General features: G+C 38.5%; 1 protein-coding gene across 2 annotated transcripts in view; it reads right to left on the bottom strand.

Moving 5' to 3' along the window:
* Positions 1-2,281: 2,281 nt before the first annotated feature.
* Positions 2,282-23,155, bottom strand: part of LOC144650974 (MAM and LDL-receptor class A domain-containing protein 2-like) — a 126,119-nt gene continuing 105,245 nt past the window's right edge. Inside the window, exons 117-137 of one of the 2 annotated variants that reach the window (XM_078510819.1) lie at positions 22,237-22,527; positions 21,456-21,657; positions 20,156-20,443; positions 19,337-19,515; positions 18,689-18,860; positions 18,005-18,133; positions 17,276-17,395; positions 16,847-16,913; positions 16,189-16,361; positions 15,693-15,759; positions 14,841-15,001; positions 13,951-14,020; positions 13,193-13,365; positions 6,922-6,988; positions 6,425-6,462; positions 5,695-5,754; positions 4,812-4,896; positions 4,307-4,369; positions 4,077-4,164; positions 3,599-3,658; positions 2,282-3,011 (exon numbers count right to left, since the gene is read on the bottom strand). In XM_078510819.1, coding sequence (XP_078366945.1) covers positions 2,931-3,011; positions 3,599-3,658; positions 4,077-4,164; positions 4,307-4,369; positions 4,812-4,896; positions 5,695-5,754; positions 6,425-6,462; positions 6,922-6,988; positions 13,193-13,365; positions 13,951-14,020; positions 14,841-15,001; positions 15,693-15,759; positions 16,189-16,361; positions 16,847-16,913; positions 17,276-17,395; positions 18,005-18,133; positions 18,689-18,860; positions 19,337-19,515; positions 20,156-20,443; positions 21,456-21,657; positions 22,237-22,527 — 2,634 coding nt within the window. In that variant the 3' untranslated portion in view covers positions 2,282-2,930. Of the gene's footprint in view, positions 3,012-3,598; positions 3,659-4,076; positions 4,165-4,306; positions 4,370-4,811; positions 4,897-5,694; positions 5,755-6,424; positions 6,463-6,921; positions 6,989-7,212; positions 7,253-13,192; positions 13,366-13,950; positions 14,021-14,840; positions 15,002-15,692; positions 15,760-16,188; positions 16,362-16,846; positions 16,914-17,275; positions 17,396-18,004; positions 18,134-18,688; positions 18,861-19,336; positions 19,516-20,155; positions 20,444-21,455; positions 21,658-22,236; positions 22,528-23,155 lie in introns of those variants that run through there. The other variant, XM_078510820.1, reaches the window with a different exon arrangement.

Here is a 23,155-nt window from a genome sequence, read left to right as displayed (position 1 = left end):
GACCTTTTCGGTTCGTCATCCAAGTAATTTATTAACCGGAATTGAGGCCGTGTTGGATCTTTAGTCGAGACACTTCCACTTTGTTAGGAAGTGTAAGGTTTCCCCACCTAAGCGGATTACCTCACCTACCCGGGGTCCCCCATCTCCATGTAAACAGGCCTTCGTAAACAAGCTTAAAACTTGTGACACGTGTTATTTTGTTACCAAAATGTGGATAACTGCAAGTTTGTTTTTCTCTCGCCGGGTCGGCTTTGGAGCTAAAATTTTGATAAGTTATTCGCAACTGTGTTAAACCGTGACCATGTTTGACCTCTTTTTGGTAACCTTATTTTTGCCTTAACTGCTCGAATGTTCAGCGAAAACCGTTTTAGAAAGTTGTTTTCACCAAAAATACCTTTGATTCTGGTCATTTCTGCATTATGCCAACTGTGAAAATGACTTGATTTCTGCAACTTTCAACAGAAGCTCAATGGCTACCGACAACAACAGCAGCCAGGCTTCTAACAGCAGCTACGCGAGGATGATGGCTCGCCTTCCAGCATCTGACTGCATTCCATGGCTTGTTGTGCTAACGACTGAATGTCTGGCCATAGTCATCCTTAATATCATCACGATTATTGTATTTGTGAAGCAGCGCAAGCTACAGCGCCGGAGTACATACTTGATTATTCACCTGGCCATAGTCGACCTCTTAGTTGGGGCAGTCTCAGGGCCTCTGCAGATTGAAAAGTACATGTTTGCCTGTCAACTATGGTGGAAGTACAATTATTGGAATATGACTTGGTCATTTTACGTAAAATATGCATTTATGCATTTATTTTCCTTCAGCTCTCTTGTTAATCTTGTTCTTATTTCATTAGAACGACTGCACGCGACATATCGTCCATTTAGGCATCGTTTCATAGAGAAATGGGTTTATGGAGTAATAATCACTGTCATTTGGTTAATCTCTACAGTCAGGGAATCGGTTCAAATTGTGTTAAAAGAAACAAGAAGTTTGCTTACTTTCATTGATTCCATTTTATATTTTCCTTTTTATTTAATTTCAGTTTTAGTTATTTGTTCCTCTTACGTTCTAATCGTTATTAAAGTTCGGTGCAGTCGTCATCCTCATCAACACGGTGCAGCTGGAAGAGAAAGAAAACTGACCGGTACCTCGTTGATTGTTGCACTTGTATCTTTATTGCTTTGGTTGCCAGTGATAATATACGTAAGTGTAGAAACTTTTCATTTTAAGGCAATCTTAAACCTTTCCTTGCGGTCATACTTTTATATTAGCATGATAGCGATTGTGTTATTCTTGGCCAACTCGATAGTTAATCCCGCAATCTACGCTCTGCGAATGCCAGAATTCAGAACAGGTGTATCACAAATATTCCGAAGAAATCCCAACCTTACAAACTCAGCCGATTTGCCACTTCATGACCTTAGAGGTTGATGTAGCTAAAACATGCCTACCAAGGAAATGAGAAATGAGGAAACGATTTAAAAATAAAACACTTGTAACCGGTTCATCGTTTTCCAGATCTTTGAACTGAAGTAGAGAAAACCGACAATTAGCTTTTACTTTAATGTTTTTTGTCCTACAACAAATAGAATGTTTAGTTTGTTGTATTGATATAAATAAAAGGCAAACGCCTTAGTTGGTTCACGGTGGCCAAAAGCAGTACAGTCGAACCATCTCCATGTGGTGACTAACGGGAGGTGGTCATGAACAAATGCAGCCGTAAAAACCAAATGCTATATTCAAGAACACATCGAGTTACTTGAAGAAACTTCAGTGCGTCCAGACATGAAGATATCGGTTAGGAATGAATTAACTGCAATACCACTTTGTTTTTTAATTTTGAAAAATATGAACATTTTCAGGCTCAAATCTTCGAACAAGTTAACGTTTAGCCTCGGTCAAAAAATAAGATGTCATACAAAGACTGCAAGGCGTACCTTCACTCTGTTGGCGCCCGTCTGTGGTAAGTAAGGTATCGTTTACCAGAGGTTAAAAACAAGAGACAATTTCAAAACAGTTACTCTGAAAAGTGGTCGCGTCCGACACGAAAGGTGGACGTTTACTATAAAGTGATTTGGCTGGTAACATTTATATTATGGTATTGTGGAAAAGTGGTTGCTTATGGGAGGTGGGGAGGCTCGACTTCAATTTTGCAGTATACACTTTGTTGCGCAACATTGCATCTGATCTATTCGCGCTCCAGGGAAGCAAACGAGCGAGGCTGACCCACAAACAATACAGGGGAAAACACAAAACAAAATTTTAAACATTACGTATGAAAATAAAAGCAGTTTATTGAGCAGGTATATCAAAATGATCTCTCCAGCCACACTTATTATTAATATTAGAATTATTATCTTGATCTGATAAGACCATGTCAAATCAATTATTAATATTAGAACCTTAAAATTAAATGGCAACTAAACAAGTACTTCTAAGCACTATTACAGAATATACGGTGTTTAAAAGCGAGTCGGTATTACAAAGATAATAGCCCCCTTGTATTGTGACAAGGGCAGTCTTGCAAAGTATATATTCAGAAATTCAATAATATCTTGCCTCGTATAAAAAATGTAGCCTAAGTTTAGGTATATAAGAAGTCTGACACAAAATAAAGACAAAGGAAAGTTACTATATCCATATTATGTAGACTAAGTTTAGGTATATAAGAAGTCTGACACAAAATAAAGAAAATAAAAAGCTACTATATCCATATTCTTATCGAGAAACTTAATCATAGTCTAAAGTTTAGTTTTTCACTGGTTAGCAGTTTGCTTATCTAAGGTATCAATAATCATCAGTTTTAACAAAAGTGCTACCTACGTACTTCCCAACTTAGACGGATTTACATAAATGTTCTAACTATGAAAGCAGAGTAAAAGTTTTAGTTCCGGTAGTTGTGTTGTTTCTCGTGTCCCTGTGTTTAGTATTTGGTAAGGTCTTCCTCAAGGTATGGGTCTTGGTACAGCGGGTTTGCCATAGATGTGGCTCCACCCTTTTCAGACTAAAAAGAAAAGAAACAAGCGAGTATGTTAATATTATTTACTTTTTTAAGTGTCACTAAAAACAGTTGCACCAATTAAGGGGCACAAGGCTTCGCATCTCACCGATTGCCAAGCAAATAAATGATTTATGCGTGGCGAAGGGGTGAGTGCGCTTGCCTCCTACCAATGCAGCTCGGGTTCGAACCCAGGATAGGGGCATGTGTGGGTTGAGATCGTTGTTGTTGGTTTTTGATTTGACCTCGACGGACGTACAGTTTATGTCGAGCTTCTGAGAGCTCTTCCCTGTCTCGAAGTTAAATAAAATTGCATTTTTTTTTCATTTTTTTAGTTCGACTGTTAGGATGTGCAATAGTCAAAGGCTGAAGATAACGTTTTAGCTTTACTCTTGAAGTACTATTACAAAATCGCTGAAAAACTTGATAACCAAACACAGCGTAACCGCCTGAAAGCAGACATCCTTGGTGTCTTTTATGAGAGGCTTACAGCATATTGTTAGTGTGTGGCTGGAACCCAGAGGAATGCTTTTCTAGGAGTTACTGCCCGGGGTTTGAAAAAAAAAATGATGCTGAAATTAGAATTGGCTTACCGAGATCCCGAAGGCGTCATCTGAAGCGAACATGTTGGTGTCCACATCACTCATGTGAAACTGATAAAAAAAATTACAATAGTGAGAAACAAAGACAGGGATAGACGAATGACAGAAAATAGAAAATTTGTAAAGTTATTAAAAAATCAGTGGAATAAACCCATAACAATCTTCGAATAGTCACAAATAAAGCTAACAAGGCAACCAAGAGGTCTCTTTAAACACCCACCCACCCCCGCCCTCCCAACTAGCTGGATTTGTAGCAAGGTTGGCCCCAGTTTATCTCTTCGACCACGCTGATAGTAATAGTTAACTATCTAGTTAGGTTCCAACCAGTTAGGAATCTTTACCAAGTCCAAGTCAAGTCAAAGTTGTATATTTCTAGATTAATTTCTTTTCCAGTGACCACACTAACTTCCAAAAATAATTAACTAAAATTAAGCGGTTTGTTTCCTAATTGACCCGAGGGATCACTTACCTCCTCCAGGGGTTGTCCCTCGTTGAAAGAATCGTACACAGGGTTCCCAACACCCTCGGCCATTTCAATTTCTCCTCCTTTGCCTTTCCTGTGGTTGTTAGAAAAGGCAAATGGTTAACTTCAAACTATTTACCGAGGGAAGAGTCTCGGTTTGCTTTTTATCCCACCCCCCTCGATTCAGAATTAAACGTTACACACGGTAAAGCAATACTTAGTGTTGAACATTTTACCTTATCTGTGATGTTTCTTTACTTGTGGGATCGTAAAACACAGAAAAGAGTGTAAGCTTCTTCCTGTAAATTACAGACAAAAGAACAGCATTGCAATAAGTCGAGAGGAGACTGGTTTTTTTCGTCATGTAACAATTTACTCCAATCAAGGCTAGAGTCTGTAACTGCCATAACTCGTATCTTTCGCGACCAGATGCAACAATAATAAACTCTCAAATACAGTACGAAGAAGTTTAGGCTATTGAACTTGAGGTTGAGATTTAAAACTTTTCTGGCGCTGTGGCCGGTGAACACTAAAATGAAACTGACGGTTAACGACGCTGAAAATTTGAATATAAAGTTTACAATAATGCTTATGTTAACTATGTGATGTAATCCAATGCTTACTAACAACCAAACCCCTGAGGGAGATTCCTTAGAGACCAAAAAGGCGCTTAATGTGCAAGATCCAACAGTTTACGTTTTGCCAATTTACACGTGCAGACAAATAAAAAGCAGGACTTACTTTTTACTCTTCATGATCAAGTAAGCCACCGCAAGAACAACAACTATCAGAATAATTCCTGCTGCCACGCCCACTCCGATGTAAACTAAAAGAGAGAAAGACAGCATCATAACACAGCAACAACAACGATGAAGTCAACTCCAATCCCATGGATCAAAGGAGCATTAGTGCTAGCGTTAGACTCCGATTTCTGTAGCATGAAGTATATAAGAGTAGTGCTAATCCCCCAGGATAGGATGCTAGTCCAGTGCATTCGCTGTTTTCACCGTTCCCATAATACATCTTGTTTACCACCCAAAATTTTTGCATAAGCATTGTTTTCAATTTTTTCTTGGGATTTATAATGACCTACAATCGTCCCCAGAGAAATCGAAAACAATGCTTATGCAAAAATTTGGGGGGGTTAACAAGGTGTATTATGGGATCGTGAAAAAAGCGAATGTCATAAATACCCCAAGCATTTTGTGCCTGGTTGCTATAGGTGGTAAGAGGCACTTTTGAAAGTATTAAAAGTGTCTTTTTCAAGGCCACTACACAAGGACACCGGAGTCCAACGCACCTTAACAGAAGGCTATCGCCTTCCACATGAGAAACAGCGAGGCAAATGATTTAACAGGCTCAGGCTGAGGACAATGAATGTATGCAAGAGTTAGCAATACATGGTTATCGTGCAATTTGGACATCACAGAAAAAAGTCCATGTACTGTAGATGGCAATTACAGTATGTTTAGCTAACGTGATAGCTATGTGTCTTTTAAGCCAAGGCACAACACTAAGACTTAGAGTGGGTTGGCTTTAAATTTGCAACCGCAAACATGTATTTAAATTAATGAACAATCTTTCTATCTCAGATTTATCGCCTAACAAATACGACTTCACTTACTTGACGATTTACTCTTGGGGCCGCCTTGTTGTTGACCAGCAGTTGGTGGAGCTGGTGGTTCTAAACAAACAAAGAAAACACGCTTACTTCATTTGTGGTGATGCATTGTAACTTGTGTGCCAGCCCAATTCATGTGTTTAATTGGCTTCTGCATAACCATGTCATGTGACCTTGTTCAATCATTCATGACACTTCCCTCCTACTCCGTACCCTTCTCTTTTCTTTCTTTCCCTTTGCTTCCTTTCGCAAAATTAGACCTTCTGTCGTAAACCAGGCCGTTCAACGAGCTACGAGAACACGAGAATAGACATCATCTGTCTATTGCATGGATAAAGCTCTAGACATAGATATGCATGGATAAAGGTCAGCAAACTTGAAAGGAGAAAAATGATATGCAAAAATTTATGTTTTAAAGCCCACGAACGTGCACACTCTTTTGTTTTACACTCCAACTTTGGTTGAATTACGCAACCGTCACGTTGTTTTTGGCTAGTTGCTCGGACACATCTCGAAACCTATTGTGTTGTGTGCACGGTCAAGGCGAGAAAAGCGAACAAAAACATAGAACAAAGAATTTTGCAGAGCTTTCCTACTATCAACAATGGTCTAGAGTGCACGAGAGTTGATAAGAGCACACATTGGGTGGCGATCACATAAGAGCAAGATTATTGAACTCTTGTCAACTCTTATCTTAATGTAATAACAATTTTACTAAAAAAAAAACACTTACGAGTTTGACAGCGATCTCCGGTCCACGAGCCAATACATCTAGCAACAAAAAAAAAACAATAGTAAGGAAAATTAACAACTGAATGACAATGACAAGAGTAAAAAAAAAATCCGATAACTTCTTTACGTATTTTACATGAACATGGGATATTTGGATATTGGGAAAACACAAGAAGAGTGGACAGTTCTATTGCTTTACTATTTCTTCCAATCTCCTAAAAATAAAATAAGAGGTGGCAGTGGAGGTTTAACAGTAATCAATAATATCAAAATTCTAACATGACTCCGAGGATTTCCGTCTTAAAATTGCAAAGTTCCTTCCTGTTAATTTCAACAAGAGTAGATGCAAAGAAAACAAAACCAAATATAGAAAATGGACAGAAAACTTTATTGCCATGTTTTAAGTTCGATGTATCGAAAGTAGGCTATTTGTGACAGTTCTCTTAACAGGACTTACATGTGGCTCGGATATTGCCATTTTTGACGAGTTTAACTTACTTGCATGATCTTTTTTGATTTGTCTTTACACAAGTGCCACCATTGAGACAGTATTGGTCAAAACACTCTGTAATCCAACAATGATAGACCATTAGTAACACATTAATATTGAGCCAGTATTGGTGAAAACACTCTGTAATCCAACAATGGTAGACCATTAGTAACCCAGTAATATTAAGTCAGTATTGGTCAAAACACTCTGTGATCGAACAATGGTAGACCATTAGTGAACCATTAATATTGAGTCAGTATTGGTCAAAACACTCTGTGATCTAACAACGATAGACCATTAGTAACCCATTAATGTTGAGTCAGTATTGGTCAAAACACTCTGTAATCCAACAATGATAGACGGTTAGTAACCCATTAATATTGAGACAGTATTGTTCAAAACACTCTATGATCCAACGATGATAGACCATTAGTTATGTTTAACTTTATTATAAATTTTTTTGAACTTGTTATTTAGGAATGTATCTGGCTTAAATGGTGGCCTTCCCTATAAGCCGAGGTGGCCTTCCTTTTATGCGTGGTGGTTTCTGAAAGTCTCCTCGCCCTACCTTACTGCTGAATTTGTAATAAATAATTTTTCTGATGTGGCAAATAAATGATCATGATAAAAAAATTTAGCTTGCCAGTTTATATTTTACGTGGGAAAGCTATGAAATACTGGGCTGTATTTGGGTATAGATACCGTTGCTAGAAAATTATACTTATATGGCTAACTTGACGGTACGAAATAACTATGAAGTTGTGCGAAAGATCCATTGCACAGGAGGAAAGAATAGATTTGAGTTGTCAAAAACACTTTTCCATATTTTTCATCCTTTTTTTTCATAACAACTTATATGAATTTTTCATGAACAGTTTAAAATGCTCTCAGCGACTATCACCAACTCGAGCCAAACGAGAGAAGACTCTTATCGACTCTCATGAAAAATTTGAGCAAGTTTTAAGTCGATAAGAGTCGATGAGAGTGGTAAAAGTTTCAGGCAAACGAGAGCAAGAGTTAAGAGTGTGCCCGTGAGAGAACAGGGCAGAACCATGCAACAGGTGATACAGCTCATATCACCGATTTCGCCCAAACTTAGCATAAATGTTGGGTATGGTGAGCTATTTACTGTGACAAAACATCAGCTCAAAATATTTTATTCCCTTCAAGTTATGGCACCTTTTGCAAAAATGGCCATTTTTCACTAATTTATGCATATTTAATTAGCTGACTTTGATTGACCAGTTCCACAAGAAAAAAAGACTTCTGAAAATAAAATTCACTGCATTATATTCTGTGGTTATTAGGCTTTAAGTACAATAATTCACTTCAACCGTCTGATTTGATTTCTTCTCCTCAAAACGGTCTTTTGGAAGGTACACATTTCGTACTGTTGGAAATAGCCTTTAACTAGTGCCCAATATCTCCCATGAGCAACAACTTATATACATTATTCTTACATGGGTAATGAAATCCATCATTAAACTTCACAAAAATGCCACAAAATGTCTGGGGAATTCAATATTCTATTAGTATTGAGGAACTAAACACACGTGACTTAACGATTTCTTGCTATTTCATCAAAATTCACCGAAACACAGAAGCCATTTATTTGCCTGAATTTGGCACAAAATCGGTACGAAATAGCTAATCAAGCAAAAATCTATAGATAACAATCAAAATATTGGCGAAAAAAAGGCAGTTAGGACATTTTTCGGAGCGTTTTCAGAGCCATATAATTCGGCAATGTTGTGATATAGCAAATGTAAAAATAGCAGCGAAAGATTTTCTTCACAAGCTCGCTCAATTCAACATTTAGGCACATCAAAGTAAAGAAACAAGAAAGTAATACTACATACATGCTACTTATCGACACACAGATGCTTTCTTTTGAAGAATTTGTTCTTCCTCGCTGCACTTCGATTCTTCGATCGATCTCAATTGACATGTACTGTTGCTTTGAGGCGCGCTGAACTTAGTCAATCCATCGTGGTTCATTCTTCGTGAAAGGTGTAAACAGGTTGTCAATAAAGTCATTCAAAGAGCTGTTCAAAGTTCACGGAAGGACACTTGCCTCAGCCAGTTTGCATGAAATAAATTTAACTGGAAAATAAACAGCCGCCATGTTGAATTTCTACCTTTGAGCCTGCCGTTTCAGTCAGCGGTACGGCCGTTCACTGGGCATCACGCGTCCATCACGCGTGACCACACGCGCGATCATTTGCTTTTCCTCCGCGAGTGTTCGTTGGATGCGTTTGTGATGAAAATGAGAATATTTTCAAATTGTCGTAGGGAAAACAATTTCCTCCGCTACAGCTTGACGTGTTAACCGCAATGTGATGCTGAACGAACTCTAGGGTGCTTACCATTTGTTGGAGAGAACCGGTTGGAATGACCACTGAAAAATGGAAAGGCTTCTTTCCAAAATTACAGGGGCACCCATCGAGAATATAGTTCAAAACCACTTAAAGATAGCACCGTTTAACGTATTTTAGTATTTAAACGGTAGATATAGGCATATTTTTATCCCCTAAAATTTTTTTATCTGTTCGGATTTTCTAGCTGAAAGTCTAGTGATCCGAAAGTTATAGGGATCAAAACTTACCTTTTTGAAAATTCCAGCCAGAGAAAGGCTCCCGAAAATTCTAGGTGACCTTTTTAGAGTAAAAAATCCGTTAAAAATGAACAATTACACCATTTTTAAGATATTCGAAAATCGTAGGAAAGGCAGGCAAGCAAAACAATTTACAATGAATGTTCCGAAACTTCTAGATCTCTAATCGTCTTCCGAACAGATATTTTAACGAAATATTCCGTTGGGTGCCCCTGAAATTAGTAAACTAACCGAAATAGATGTCGCTTACCATTTGTAGCTCAGTTTCCTGTTATTTCTTTCCGTTGGTGGGAGACCTGAAGGATGGGAGACTAGAACTGGGAAACCTTACAAATGGTAAGAAAATTTCTGACGTTCCGTCAATCTCCGAAGAGATTTTCCAGAAAAAAAAATACTGTTCCATTTGACTTTCACCGAAACAGAGTTCTTGATTTTTCTGTTCAACGGTCGGCATGCACGGCAACCAAATCAAAATAATTGTTTATGTTCCAAAATGACGCTAAATGGCGGTATAAAACTGCTCCGACGTCTCGGCAATACTGCCTTTTTGGGGGTGGCACCCTGAAGAAGGCAGTATTGCCGAAACGTCGGAGCAGTTTTATACCGCCATTTAGCGTCATTTTGGAACATAAACAATTATTTTTAGCATAAAAGACGCTACACAGTTAAACAAATCAAAATGTCAACGTCTCCCAGTTACTTTCCAGACATTTGTATTTTTTTATTGCTTGTTCAAATTCCCCTCCCCTTGCGGAAATAGTGATTAATACCGCGCATAACGATTACATTTTTTGACCAAATTCCCCTACCCCCGGGGCATAAATGGGAAAAAATGAATAACTCAGCAAAATTGGAGAATAACGTTTACCACGGGATAAATCACTATACGGTGGATAGCGAGGTAGGTTTTGTAATCGTTTCTTGAGCAAGTGCTTTAGTTGGGGGAGCGTCTGTGCTGAACTGAACAAAGTATTCACGTACGAAATGCCTTTAGCGACGCAGTCTATATGGCGCAGCAAATATATACATATATCTATAAAGGTGTGAATGTAGAGAGAGAAAACAACAAAGAATAAAACGGGTTTCCCTCGCGTTGACCTCAGTCGAAGAAGACAGAAGACTACCTGTGCTGGTTGAAACATTAGCTAATAAGTTTTGCCGTCTTGCGTAGTCCTAGTCTTGCAATAAATTTGTTTAGTTTTAATGCGGGGTTTAAGCTCTCTACAAAAGTCTGCATTCGCGTCTTTGTAACTCACATAGCCACTTAAATTGAGTCGGTGATGAAGAAAATTATCATTTGAAGCCGCAATTCGTCACTTGCAATGTGGGCATTCAGGAGGAAAAATTTGTCCCCATAAAAGCCCTTTTCTAAAACAAATTAATAAAACTGCATTAATGACGTTTATCGGTAAATGGACAGATGGAGAACTTTGTGGGATCCCGAAAAAGAGAGTGGGTACAAATTCAGTCTCCTAGCTGCCAAAGTGTAATATAATATAGACGATTTGAACAGAAGGAATAGATGTACACAGGCCAGGCTGACAACCTGACCGCCATTTCTTCGAATGTCCATATTCACCCCCTCCCCCACCTCCCAAAAAAGACAGAAACAACAAAAAAAACAATAAACATACTAGTCTAGTTTTAACCTGATATAAGATGGAAAAACTTGCTCTGATTATTTAATGGTTTCCGACATTTCAGAGCTCAATTTCAGAGCATCAAAACCGATTGCATCGCATATATTACACTGCATCCAGTGTATTTCTCTTCAACTATTTATCAAAAAAATTCAATGGAGAAGTTGAAAAAAATTCTCACTTTTACAAGAAACGCACACTACTTATAAGGCTAAGATCAAGCCCCGGTTGTTCAGAGGGTAGATAACACTATCCGCTAGTTATTCCGACGAAAACAAACATTTGCGGAGGAAAAGCAAATGAACACGCGCGTGTATAGCTGTGTATAGCTGTGTTGGGCTATGTATAGGCGTGTATAGCTGTTAGGGCTAGGCTATGTACCCCCTCTATGAATATCCCTATTTAGTAGAAACTCAGCTGTGTTCTATTGGAAATCCGCGAATCTGATTGGTTCTCCCACTGATTTCTATTCGCCGATAGAAAACAGTCGCGCGCAAGAGTAGCTCTTTAAGCGGTAAATTTTCTTGATTTTTGTCTTTAAAGTGCACAATATTGTAGGTTTTGGACTGCAATCCTTTAGCGTTTCAACTAAAACAATTAGACTACTCGCCCTCGTTTTCTATGAGCGATAGTCAACTCGGCTGCGCCTCGTTGACTATTTGCTCATAGAAAACTCGGGCTCGTAGTCTAATTGTTAAATAGGATTTAGTCAAACAACTATATGATGACTACACTACGTACTTGCCCAAGTTTACGGCTTTACCGCTGACTGAAATGGCAGGCTCAAAGGTACAAATACAACATGGCGGCTCATGGCGGCTGTTTATTTTCCAGTTAAATTTATTTCATTCAAACTGGCTGAGACAAGTGTCCTTCCGTGAACTTTAAACAGCTCTTTGAATGACTTTATTGACAACCTGTTTACACGTTTCACGAAGAATGAACCACGATGGATTGGCTAAGTTCATCGCGCCTCAAAGCAACAGTACATGTCAATTGAGATCGATCGAAGGATCGAAGTGCAGCGAGGAAGAACAAATTCTTCAAAAGAAAGCATCTGTGTGTCGATATGTGGTATGTATGTAGTATTACTTTCTTGTTTCTTAACTTTGATGTGCCTAAATGTTGAATTGAGCGAGCTTTTGAAGAAAATCTTTCGCTGCTATTTTTACATTTACTATCACAACATTGCCGAATTATATGGCTCTGAAAACGCTCCGAAAAATGCCCTAACTGCCAATCTTCGCCAATATTTTGATTGTTATCTATAAATTTATGCTTGATTAGCTATTTCGTACCGATTTTGAGCCAAATTCAGGCAAATAAATGGCTTCTGTGTTTCGTTGAATTTTGATGAAATAGCAAGAAATCGTTAAGTCACGTGTGTTTAGTTCCTCAATACTAATAGAATATTGAATTCCCCAGACATTTTGTGGCATTTTTGTGAAGTTTAATGATGGATTTCATTACCCATGTAAGAATAATGTATATAAGTTGTTGCTCATGGGAGATATTGGGCACTAGTTAAAGGCTATTTCCAACAGTACGAAATGTGTACCTTCCAAAAGACCGTTTGAGGAGAAGAAATCAAATCAGACGGTTGAAGTGAATTATTGTACTTAAAGCCTAATAACCACAGAATATAATGCAGTGAATTTTATTTTCAGAAGTCTTTTTTTCTTGTGGAACTGGTCAATCAAAGTCAGCTAATTAAATATGCATAAATTAGTGAAAAATGGCCATTTTTGCAAAAGGTGCCATAACTTGAAGGGAATAAAATATTTTGAGCTGATGTTTTGTCACAGTAAATAGCTCACCATACCCAACATTTATGCTAAGTTTGGGCGAAATCGGTGATATGAGCTGTATCACATGTTGCCTGGTCCTCTTATGGATACACTCTTAAAACTCTCATTAACTCTCATCCTCCTTTGGCCCGGGCTTTAATCACGAGGAATGAAATGTTGCACAAGAATTGACGTCATTTAAATGCCTATCAAATGAGCGAAGTTTCATAATCATTACCTTCACAGTTGTATTTGATCTGCTGATCAGGGTAGCCACAAGTGTTGTTGCCAGAACAGATGGAGCCTTTACTGACGCATTTTCCATTGCAGGGCTGCAGTGGTGGAGACTGATTTGTACAATTATTTGTAATCTTTTTCCCGCATTTAGGCCCAGTATATTCAAATGGACAACTGCAGCATTAAAAATTAAAAAAAAAACATTTGTACTGACTGGCGTTGTAAAAATAGAGATGTTTTGAGAATGTTTCTTCATCAAATGTTTGTGCGTAGCTGCGTTCGGCTGTTTCAACATGAGCCATTGCTATGCATCTGAGTACGGTCTGATAAGGGTCAAAAATCTTTCCAAATAGACTTTGCCATGTGAATGCAAATTTTTGAAGAACGTTAGTAAATTAACTTGGCCTCCACTTGTTGTATCTCTCCTAAGTGTTCTAAGCACCACAGACACTAACAAATCGACAAGACTTAATATCGACTAAGATCTCGAGCCCGATCTAAACGCCGACCTTCACGCCATCAGACTTCCCCTTAGTAACGTCCTATTCGACGCTGACTAGGGCATAACGCAAATGCAATGGTCATTTGAACTCGATAAAGAAGTTTCGAGCAAAAGCTATTCGGCGCACTGAAGTCAGATCGGCAACGGCTTGTCTAATGAATCAGAACTAGCGCGTGCTGCGTTGATAAATGTTAAGGTTAATCGTCACTCGAGATAGCCATTACACTGTTTAGTTAAAAGTTAAGGTGGATACTTACATGCAAATCCTAAAGCCAGATTTATCAAACGCGCACCATCCATTGGCGCAGTAATCTGTAACTGAGCAATCTGTAAAAACAAACGGTAAGGTAATTCATTACTTCTCAACAAGATCTAACACAACTATCACAAATCCAACCATAAAGGAAAAGCCTTTTAAGCCAACTGGGTTGTAGCTCTCGGCGCTAAACCAGTTTCTGTAGCATGAAGCAAGTACATACTAGTTATGTAACGCTTTCGAGTAGTATACTATGGAATATCCCACGAGTCACTTGTATTTTCTTGGTATACACACGAGCCTTTAGGCGAGTGTGTATGCCAAGAAAATACAAGTGACAAGTGGGACATTCCATAGTATACCACGAGAAAGTGTTGTGTAACTATTTTATACCATGCCATAGAAAATACGCTTACTAAATTTCGTCGAGAATACAGTCGCAGCGCACTATGGGAAGGTTGGGTTGAATACCGTCGAATATACAACGGCTTTCCTGTATTCTGATTGGCTGTATTTTCTATGGCATGGTATAAATGAGTATAACTACTGACTGTCCCTAGATGGAATGCTAGTTCATCATTACGCCACCGTGCCTCCCACAAAAAAATCATCAAGGAAGGGTATTAATCTGGAGAAATGCATGTTGTTAACTGGGGATTGAGGATTTCAATTCTTTGTTTTTCCACGTAACGCCTAGGGGCTAGTAAGCTTGTTAAAATACATATTAAAATAATAATACAATAAACTGATACAAGAAAAATTAATGTAAAGAATAAAGAGTAAATGAGTGGGATATGAATGATGGTGAGCTTAATGCGCTGCCAATTAGGACAATGTAATGAATGAGAGATGAATGTTGGCAAACTAAACAAATTGTGCGGGAACACTTACCTCCGCAGAGATCTTTTATGTGTTGTGGTTTCAATGGACATGTTGTTTTTTTGCTGCAGACATCGCTGATCTTGACACACTTTCCATTAGTACCACAAGCCACCAGTGACTGGGACTTATCACACTGTTCGCATCGTGTGCCGACATAACCAGATGGACACCTGAAGTATAATTATAAAAATATTTAACTTTGTTTCTAGCAGCCATGCAGAGAACAGAAAACACTTCAAGAGTTTTGTGGTCTGCTAGTACCGTTGTGAGTGTATGTGCTATTAAAGGAGCTATGTCACGGTATTTCAGTTAACTCTATTTATTTTCGTTAATTAAGAGCTCTAAACTTTGAATTGGCAGAGCATAAGTTATTTATTGGTAAAAACAAGGCCACATAGACAAGCAAGGATCATTTTCGAGCATTATAAATGACACTTTCATACAAATTGAGATAAAGTTGAAAAAAGTCGGCCCGACGTTTTTCAAGTTTACCCGAACGCAATCCGTTTTAATCTCCTCGAATTTTGCCCATCCATGCCCCGTTTTAGCCTTTCTGAGTTTCTTTTTTAGTTATTCTGCAGTTTTAAGCCGTTATTGTGGTATTTCAGTAAATTCTGTGACCAGTTGGTCAGTGCCGAAATTGCCTAAAATTGCGTGACATATACAACTCAACCATTTTAGTGATGGATGGACATAATTCGAGAAGATTAAAACAGATGGCATTTGGGTAAACCCAAAAAACGTAGGCTCGATGCTTTTCAAGTTTATCTCAGTTTGTCAATCATAACGCTCGGAAGTCCAGTCTAAAAACCTCATTTACAAACTTTAAAATTCGTCACAAAGGACATGAGTGTTACTTACTTGCAAGACGGCACTCCGTTATCCAAAAAGCACGTTCCGCCGTTAGAACAGAAGCCAGGCGTGCAGGCTGCAACAAATGACAAATGAGAATTTTAACAAGCTGTGTAACATCGATGAGTCTATGAGTCTAAATTCAGATTGATTTAAGTAAACAATCATGTGGTAAACAATCATGAAAAAATATATGTGGAACAGATGGACATTTAAGTTGTGATGTTGGCATTTTGGTTGTGCGGATTAGAAAACTGTTCTTTAAGCAAAATAAAGCAATTTTTAGGCGTTACAAAACGGCCATTTTTATCTAATAAATTTCAGAAATACCCAGTCAGTGACACAATCTGAAGGTACTCGAAAAAATTCCAACAAGGGTCAAACACATGACGTCGACCACTGAGCTACAGGAGACTCGTGGGAGCTAGGCCATATAACTAAGTCAAAAAACTGTTTTGTTTCGAATGCATTGTTAATAAAAAGTTTTACTTTGTCTCAATCTTACCTTTGCAAAGCTTGACAAAGTCAAGAGGACTGAGGCCACAATTGACGTTTTTATTGCAGACATCGTCCTTGGTTGCACAGAACCATGCACCCACTTTGCACTGAATCTGATTCGGAGGACACTTGCAATTGGTGCAGTTCTGACATCTTGCACCAGCATAATTGGGATCGCATCTACAAAAAAAATGATAGTTAAAACTCGTGTAAGTCAGACATACATTGCCATATCCCAGTAATATTAAGGTGGACAGAAGATACAACTCGCAATTCAAATTTTTATTTTTTCTTACAAAATACGGCTACTTATCGAGTGATTCCAATCTACCCCCTCTTATGCGTCGTTTTACGATAACCCTGGCTACAATACCCAAGGTAAACGTGATTCCTCCAATAAAACGGCCATGGTTTCAGTTTACCTACGTATTTAAGGCTGAACCTACTGCTGCATCAAGAGTTTTTCCAGGGTTAGTTATGACTGTTGTTAATCACTCAACTACTCTGGTAAACGTTCTCGAGGTAAAATTGGTTAGACGTGAAAAACACACAACCTTGCACCTGCCAAGGTGAAATGTCCACGCTCCGCTTGCTGAAACAATGTATAGCTTAAAAGACTACAAAACATACATATGTATAAGGTTTTTCTCAGTGTCTGTACTTACACGCAGTCTGGGCGGCCCTGGTTGTCAAGCTGGCATTTTCCATTGATACAATATCCCTGAGTGCAGGCTATGAAACGAAGTAATTTAACAAATTATTAATTTCAGTTATGGAATCGTTGCTGTCTTTAACCATTACATGACCACATTCTAGCTTCCCAATTTGTAACCAATCCATGCTACCGACTTTGACGGCATAGTGTAGTTAGTCCAAAAATACTGAAGCTAAAACAAACAAACAATCAAGAACAACAGGCTCTATTAAGAAAGGGCGACCCTAAATAGCATCCAGTTCTCATCGCAGCCCTTAATATAACCCTGTCTGAGAAAATTACTCAATAGTCCCTGACAAAAATTGGAAACCTATTCAATGAAATCAAACTTAATCGTGCATAGGTTAAAGGAGTATGCGTAAGGAGCACGCATTCTTACAACAGTGTGCTTCATCGCTCCAGTCATCACAATCTTTCTTGCCGTTACACTGTAAAGACTTGTCCAAACATTTTCCACTCGCTGGGCAGTATATCTGGAGATTATTACAATTTCGGTTGGCTGCAAAATAAAGAAGATCAAGGATAAGACAAGTGTTATAAAAGGCACCGGCTCAGAAAACTCTAAAACGCCAAACAGCTCCAGTTATATGTTAAAAAGTTAACTTTCTTCGCGAGGAATTTTGAGCTCATAACTCAAACTGTTTGCATTTTGTCTATTCTAATAAATGTATTGGTAATCTTACTTCTCAAAATGTCGTTTCAACCCGAGGAAAGCAACAACTCCTTTGAGCGTTTGAAACCCACGACTTTCCATGACTTGTCAAAGTTTTCTATGACCTAAATTTGCCCATTGTCTTGCAAATCAGTTTCAAAAATTATCTTGATTTCTGATACTGTTATCTCTTTGCAAAAAACCCACACACACACACTGCCATATTTGTTTTGTACAATCAACGTAATTTTCTATGACTTTCTATGTCCTAAACATAAATTCCATGACTTTCCAGGCCTGAAAAATGAAATTCTCAAATTCCACGACTTTCCAGGTTTTCCACGACAAGTACGAGAACTGAATAATTCGAGGTTGATTCATTTTTACAACAACAGTTAACAATAACATAAAAAACATGTTCTTCTAGACACTGTACAGTAATCATGGAATACGTACCACAGTTAGCATCTGCGCCTTCATCAGAGTGATCTTTACAATCTGGCCAGCGGTCACAAACGAAGCTTGATTTGATGCATTCGCCACTTCTACATCTGAACTGGTCTCGCCTACACTGACCAGGTGTGACTGCACACAAGTTCAAATAAAAAATAGTTACAAATTGTTCAATAGGAAAGTGCTAGGTCGTAGCTTTGCTTTACCTGCACACTAAGATTAGCGCGCAATGGGTCTTTTGGAAATTAGAATATGTTACTTAGTCAGTGATAAGGACATTTCCGAAAAAAAAAAAAATTCTCAGTAGCCGTATGCTGGAAGCTTGTCGCATTTAAACAAAGTTATATAGCCTTCTTTCAGTGGTAGAGCGTCCAACTGGTGTGCAAAAGTTCATTTGTTCGACTCTAAGTAGGAGAACTCGGAATCCGTTTGTGGGTTATTGACAAAATTTTAAGTTGTTTTATTTGCCTTCTGCCCCTGGCATCACCTAGCAGAATAAGCTGCCAAACATTTATCAAGTATTTGATCACTTAGCTATTCGCCACTTTCACATCTCCCATAATAAACCTTGTTTGCCCTCCCCAAAATTTAGCATTGAGCATTGTTTTCAGTTTCTCTTGGGAAATACTGTCGTCCCAAGCAGTGTGTAATTTGGGAGATATGGAAATGGTCAATGGATCAACTTACCATGTGTACAAGGTGTGAACGTTATGTCATCTATTGCGATATCACTTGCAGCAGTCGGGCCACGCTCTGCCTCAAAACTGACTGTAAAAGTTGTCTTGTTCTTGATCAGTTCGCTGAAGTTGTGGACACCTCTGAACCAGCCATCACCCTGATTTCCAGCAACCTTCCAGACCTAAAGAAAAGGTGGAATCGAGTGAGTGGAAAAGGTCAATGTTATCAGTGCGTAATTAAACAAAAAAAGGCGGAAAAGTGGTGGTACGAAAAGATCAACCAACTGATCTCTTCATGGGGTAACCAAAAGGTACAAAAAGTATGTACGACAAAAAACACGTGTGAGGTAAATAAAAAGCCAAGAAAAGACCGGTGGACATGCCTTGTCAAATTTAACAATCTAAAGCAAAAATATCATAAGGTTTACGACGCAGAAAAATCTTTGGAAATCAAGAGTGAAAGCGTGTTCTTGGGTGAAACCAACGTCGAAGTCAGCAGTTCTTTCGCGTACGAACAAGGCTTTATTTTGAGCATTCTGAAAGCGAATTGTTGCAACATACACGCCTACTTTGAGTTGTAAGATTAGGACAGTGGATAGTACGTATTCTTATTGTTCATCATCCAGTTTTTGGTCAAGGTAAAACTACTATACATTACCTCTTTGCGTTGTCCACCTTTAGGCTCTACCATCAAACGTAGAACACCCAGTCCACTGCCGTACATAAAGTAGAAGAAGTTTATCTGACAGTATGACTGCGATACGTTCGAGAAATGATATGATACCCTGGCTGTGTCTTTAGGTTTTAATCCAGTTGCCTCCATGTACAGGTAATACCCTAGAAAACAAACAAAAGAAAAATATTAGCAAAAATCAACTAAATGGTCCTCTGACTTTAAGTGATTAGCTCTTTCAGACTAAAACAGTCATCGCATTTAAAAAGTTTTTTTTGTGTGTGTGTGAAATTTGTACAGAAGAGTGAGCACTGATCAGAGAATGTCGTTTAGATAACAAACATGAGAAGCTCTACTTAGTCTTACTTTAGCATTTTCATATCTCGGTATTGCACTGGAACTAGTTTACGATGATTCGGGTAATCTTTTCAAATGCAAATGACATGAAGCTCTTTTGATGACATTCCCCCGCATTAGCTTCCATTGCAAGCTATTTCCAGTCCAATACCGAGAATACGAAAATGGTCTATTACCGAAAGATCCACAAAAAGCAAAGTAGAGTCAATTGTGTTCGATGGAGAATTGTACGATATTATGATGAGCTCTATGCTGAAAAACTGCGTAAGTGCGGAATGATGAACGCGCACTTCTTAACAGCAATTGTGACTTAAATGGTAAATGCCCCCAGAAAACATCACGGAAAAAATTGAAATTGCCAATAAAAATCCTAAGTTGCTAACTTTTATCCTGTGTTAGACTTTTTAACGGGAGTTAAACATAAAAAAGAATGTGTCTGCACTTTACCAGTTGAATCTTGTTTGGTGTGGTCATATCGTGGACCGGTGTTACTGCTCGGCGTCTCCCCTCTGCGTCGAGAAAACTTTCCTGCGATTGTCTGATCGACGATCCAATTACACATGCCATTTTCAAAGTCACATGAGCCAGTAGACGGTGCTTGTGTTGGTGGGTAGGTAGGGGTAGTACTGTCGTCCTTACAGCACATGATGCCACCAGCGTTATTAACTGACATGAATGAGCAGCCTTCTAGACTGCCAGCAGCTGCAGTGTAGCGAGTCATTCCTCTGAACACACCTAGCAGGAACATAGGGGGAAAATAAATTAGTAATACATGGATTAATAAAGCAGCAACAGTGCATTACATCCAAACTGTAATATATCTAATCTCACACAACTCGGCACTAGAGAGAAAAGTCAATAAAGTTTTATAACATAGCTGTAGCAGAGCTGTGCAATGAATTTCAGAATAATTTATGTAAGCGTGCACTATAATCCATTATAGTTCACCACTAAATTTTCTCCGATTCCGATTGGTTTAAATTGAACACGTGACGCGATAGTGCCCGTCCGCCGGAGGGCACTATCAGCCCATAGTGCCCTCCCGTGAAAAATGCCCGGATCGATAGTGCCCGCCCGTGACTGTTTTTTGTAAACAAGCTGCCTGCAGACAAAAAACCCAACCAAATTCACTGCATTTAGTGAGTTTCTTGTCTGGTTTTGTTTCGTTTGTTAAATTTCGGCTTTCAATTGAGTTTTTTATCCTGAAAAGTAAAAATAATTCACGATGCTCGTTTTTGTATGTGCGCGCGGAAGAAAATTTAGTGGTGAACAATAAAAACAATAGAGTGTTTCTGTCTCGGAACTATCGGTCTGATAGTTGCCCCTTGGAAATTTGATGTTCTTAAAACTAGCATATTTGCCCTCAAAGCTTCGCTTCTCGGGCTAATATTTGTTTTAAGAACATCAAATTTCCGCGGGGCAACTATCAGCCGATAGTTCCTCGACAGAAACACTCTATTGTTAAAATAGTGCACGCTGATAGCGTGAGCAAATCGCTTCGCCAGAAAATTTTTTCTCGCTAGTGCACATTTCCATCGGCAATGTTATAAAACAATTGTTTCATGCTTTTAGCTGTGCATGTATGGTGCAGGTGGGAAGTTTAGAGAGCACTTAAGAAGCAAGTGTTACTCTCGACTAACGCCACAAGCAACTCGTACGCTCCTTTTGTGCTCTCCAAACTCGATAGTGCTCGCTAAAACATGAACCAATTGTTAATTAAACTTCAAAAAGAAAAATCTGACGTTACCTGAGTCACAGGAATCTGGGCCCTGGCAGGTCAAGCCACAACAGAGGGGTTCTGAACAACTCTCATGGTATTGGCCACACCCATAATCCACTCCAGTCGTGACTCGTTTACAACCATCCCCTCCCCCGCTGTTCTTATTGCAGTGGTTTATACCAGCACTGAAATGGCCATAGCCAGCTCTCTGGCAGTCAATACCATTTGTCTGAAGAACATAACAACAACAGTTTCATGAACAAAAACTTTTCCACTCAAACAAGAAGCGATACTATTGTCTTATCGGTACTGTCATTTATTAATAGTGAATAGAGAATTCATTCAAAATATTTTTATAACTTTTGGCAAGTCAATGCAAGACACACAGTACAAAAAAATTCGTCTCTTTACAGTTAATTAATTTTAAACAATATACATAATGCACACATTGATTTTTATATTAACGTGCTTATAATATTGCTACAGTAAAAACTTGCCTCTGATTGGTAAAAAGGAAATCAAATAGTCACCAATTGTATCGATGGCTGAATTATTAAATTTAAATCGTATCTCCCAAAGTTTCCCGCCGATAAAAAGTGAAAATAACGTGCGTTTTGTACAAAGTTAGTAGCCTCCCACGCAGTCATTCTAAGAACGACTGCGTGGGGGGCTACAAAATTAGTAGTCCGGTGGCTATAGCTTCAGGCTAGGCGATGTTTCTTATTCTTATTTATTCTAATTTTCTTATTTCTTATTTATTTCTTATTTTATGAATTACATGTATTGCAAAAGAAAATTATAACCTTACCCGGTTGGAAATTTCAAAAACATCTCCAAACGTTCCACAGACATGCCAACCTGTGGCGCACAAATCAGCTGGTTGATTACATGACCGACCCCAGTTACCAATGTCATCTCCGCACGTAGCGCCAACAGATGAAGGCCTGGCCCTAAGGTTCTTGCGTCCCCACCACCAGCCCTTGCAGCCTGCCACAGTTGGGTGTGTAAAGAAACCTTCTCGTCCACTATCAGAACAGCCGGTAGTTAAAGCTTTGTCTCCATATCGTAACGCACTGTCAGCCGTAAATGAGCATTGACCCTGCAAAGTATTTAAATACGAAGTGTTGATAACATCGACCGTTTTAAGGGACTATGTCACGGATTTTAACAGATTTTTGAACTGCCAAAATTTATATTTGTGTCATAGGAAACCTAAAAATAATGATCCATTTTTATTAACAATTGCTATTTTAGAGCACCAAAACTGTTTAAAAGCGCGTTTGGCTGCGGATAGCTCGGATGGAAATGGATTGCAATTTCAAAACGTTAGCCAACGTTTTCAAGTTTTTTTCTTAAAAAAAAAATCGATATTGACAGCCGAAGTTTGATTTCTTTCCCCAAATAAAGGTTATATCTACCGTTAAATGTTCAAAGACAATGGGTAAAGTTGCCTACCACTTATTTCAGAACAGTTTAAAACATTTATTCACTACACTTAGGTGGCTGATAACTGTTTTCAGTTATTTACAGACCTTGTACTTTGATGGGATAAGTACTCAAACACTTTATCAACTACTATTACGGAAATGGTATAAAACAAATGCCCTATCATTGGTCGATAAGTTGTGATCATTTTCTTGACTTGGTGATTACCGTAGCTACAATATAACCTATTAAAAAAACTTCAATGTTAGCTTTCAATGCTAATAACTTAAAAATGAGCTCGG

This window comes from Oculina patagonica, chromosome 4 (genome assembly GCF_052425735.1).
Source record: "Oculina patagonica isolate OP01 chromosome 4, crgOcupat, whole genome shotgun sequence".
Taxonomy (NCBI): Eukaryota; Metazoa; Cnidaria; class Anthozoa; order Scleractinia; family Oculinidae; genus Oculina; species Oculina patagonica.
The sequence above is the reverse complement of the archived record's forward strand: the minus strand, read 5'-3'. Positions and strand labels throughout refer to the sequence as shown.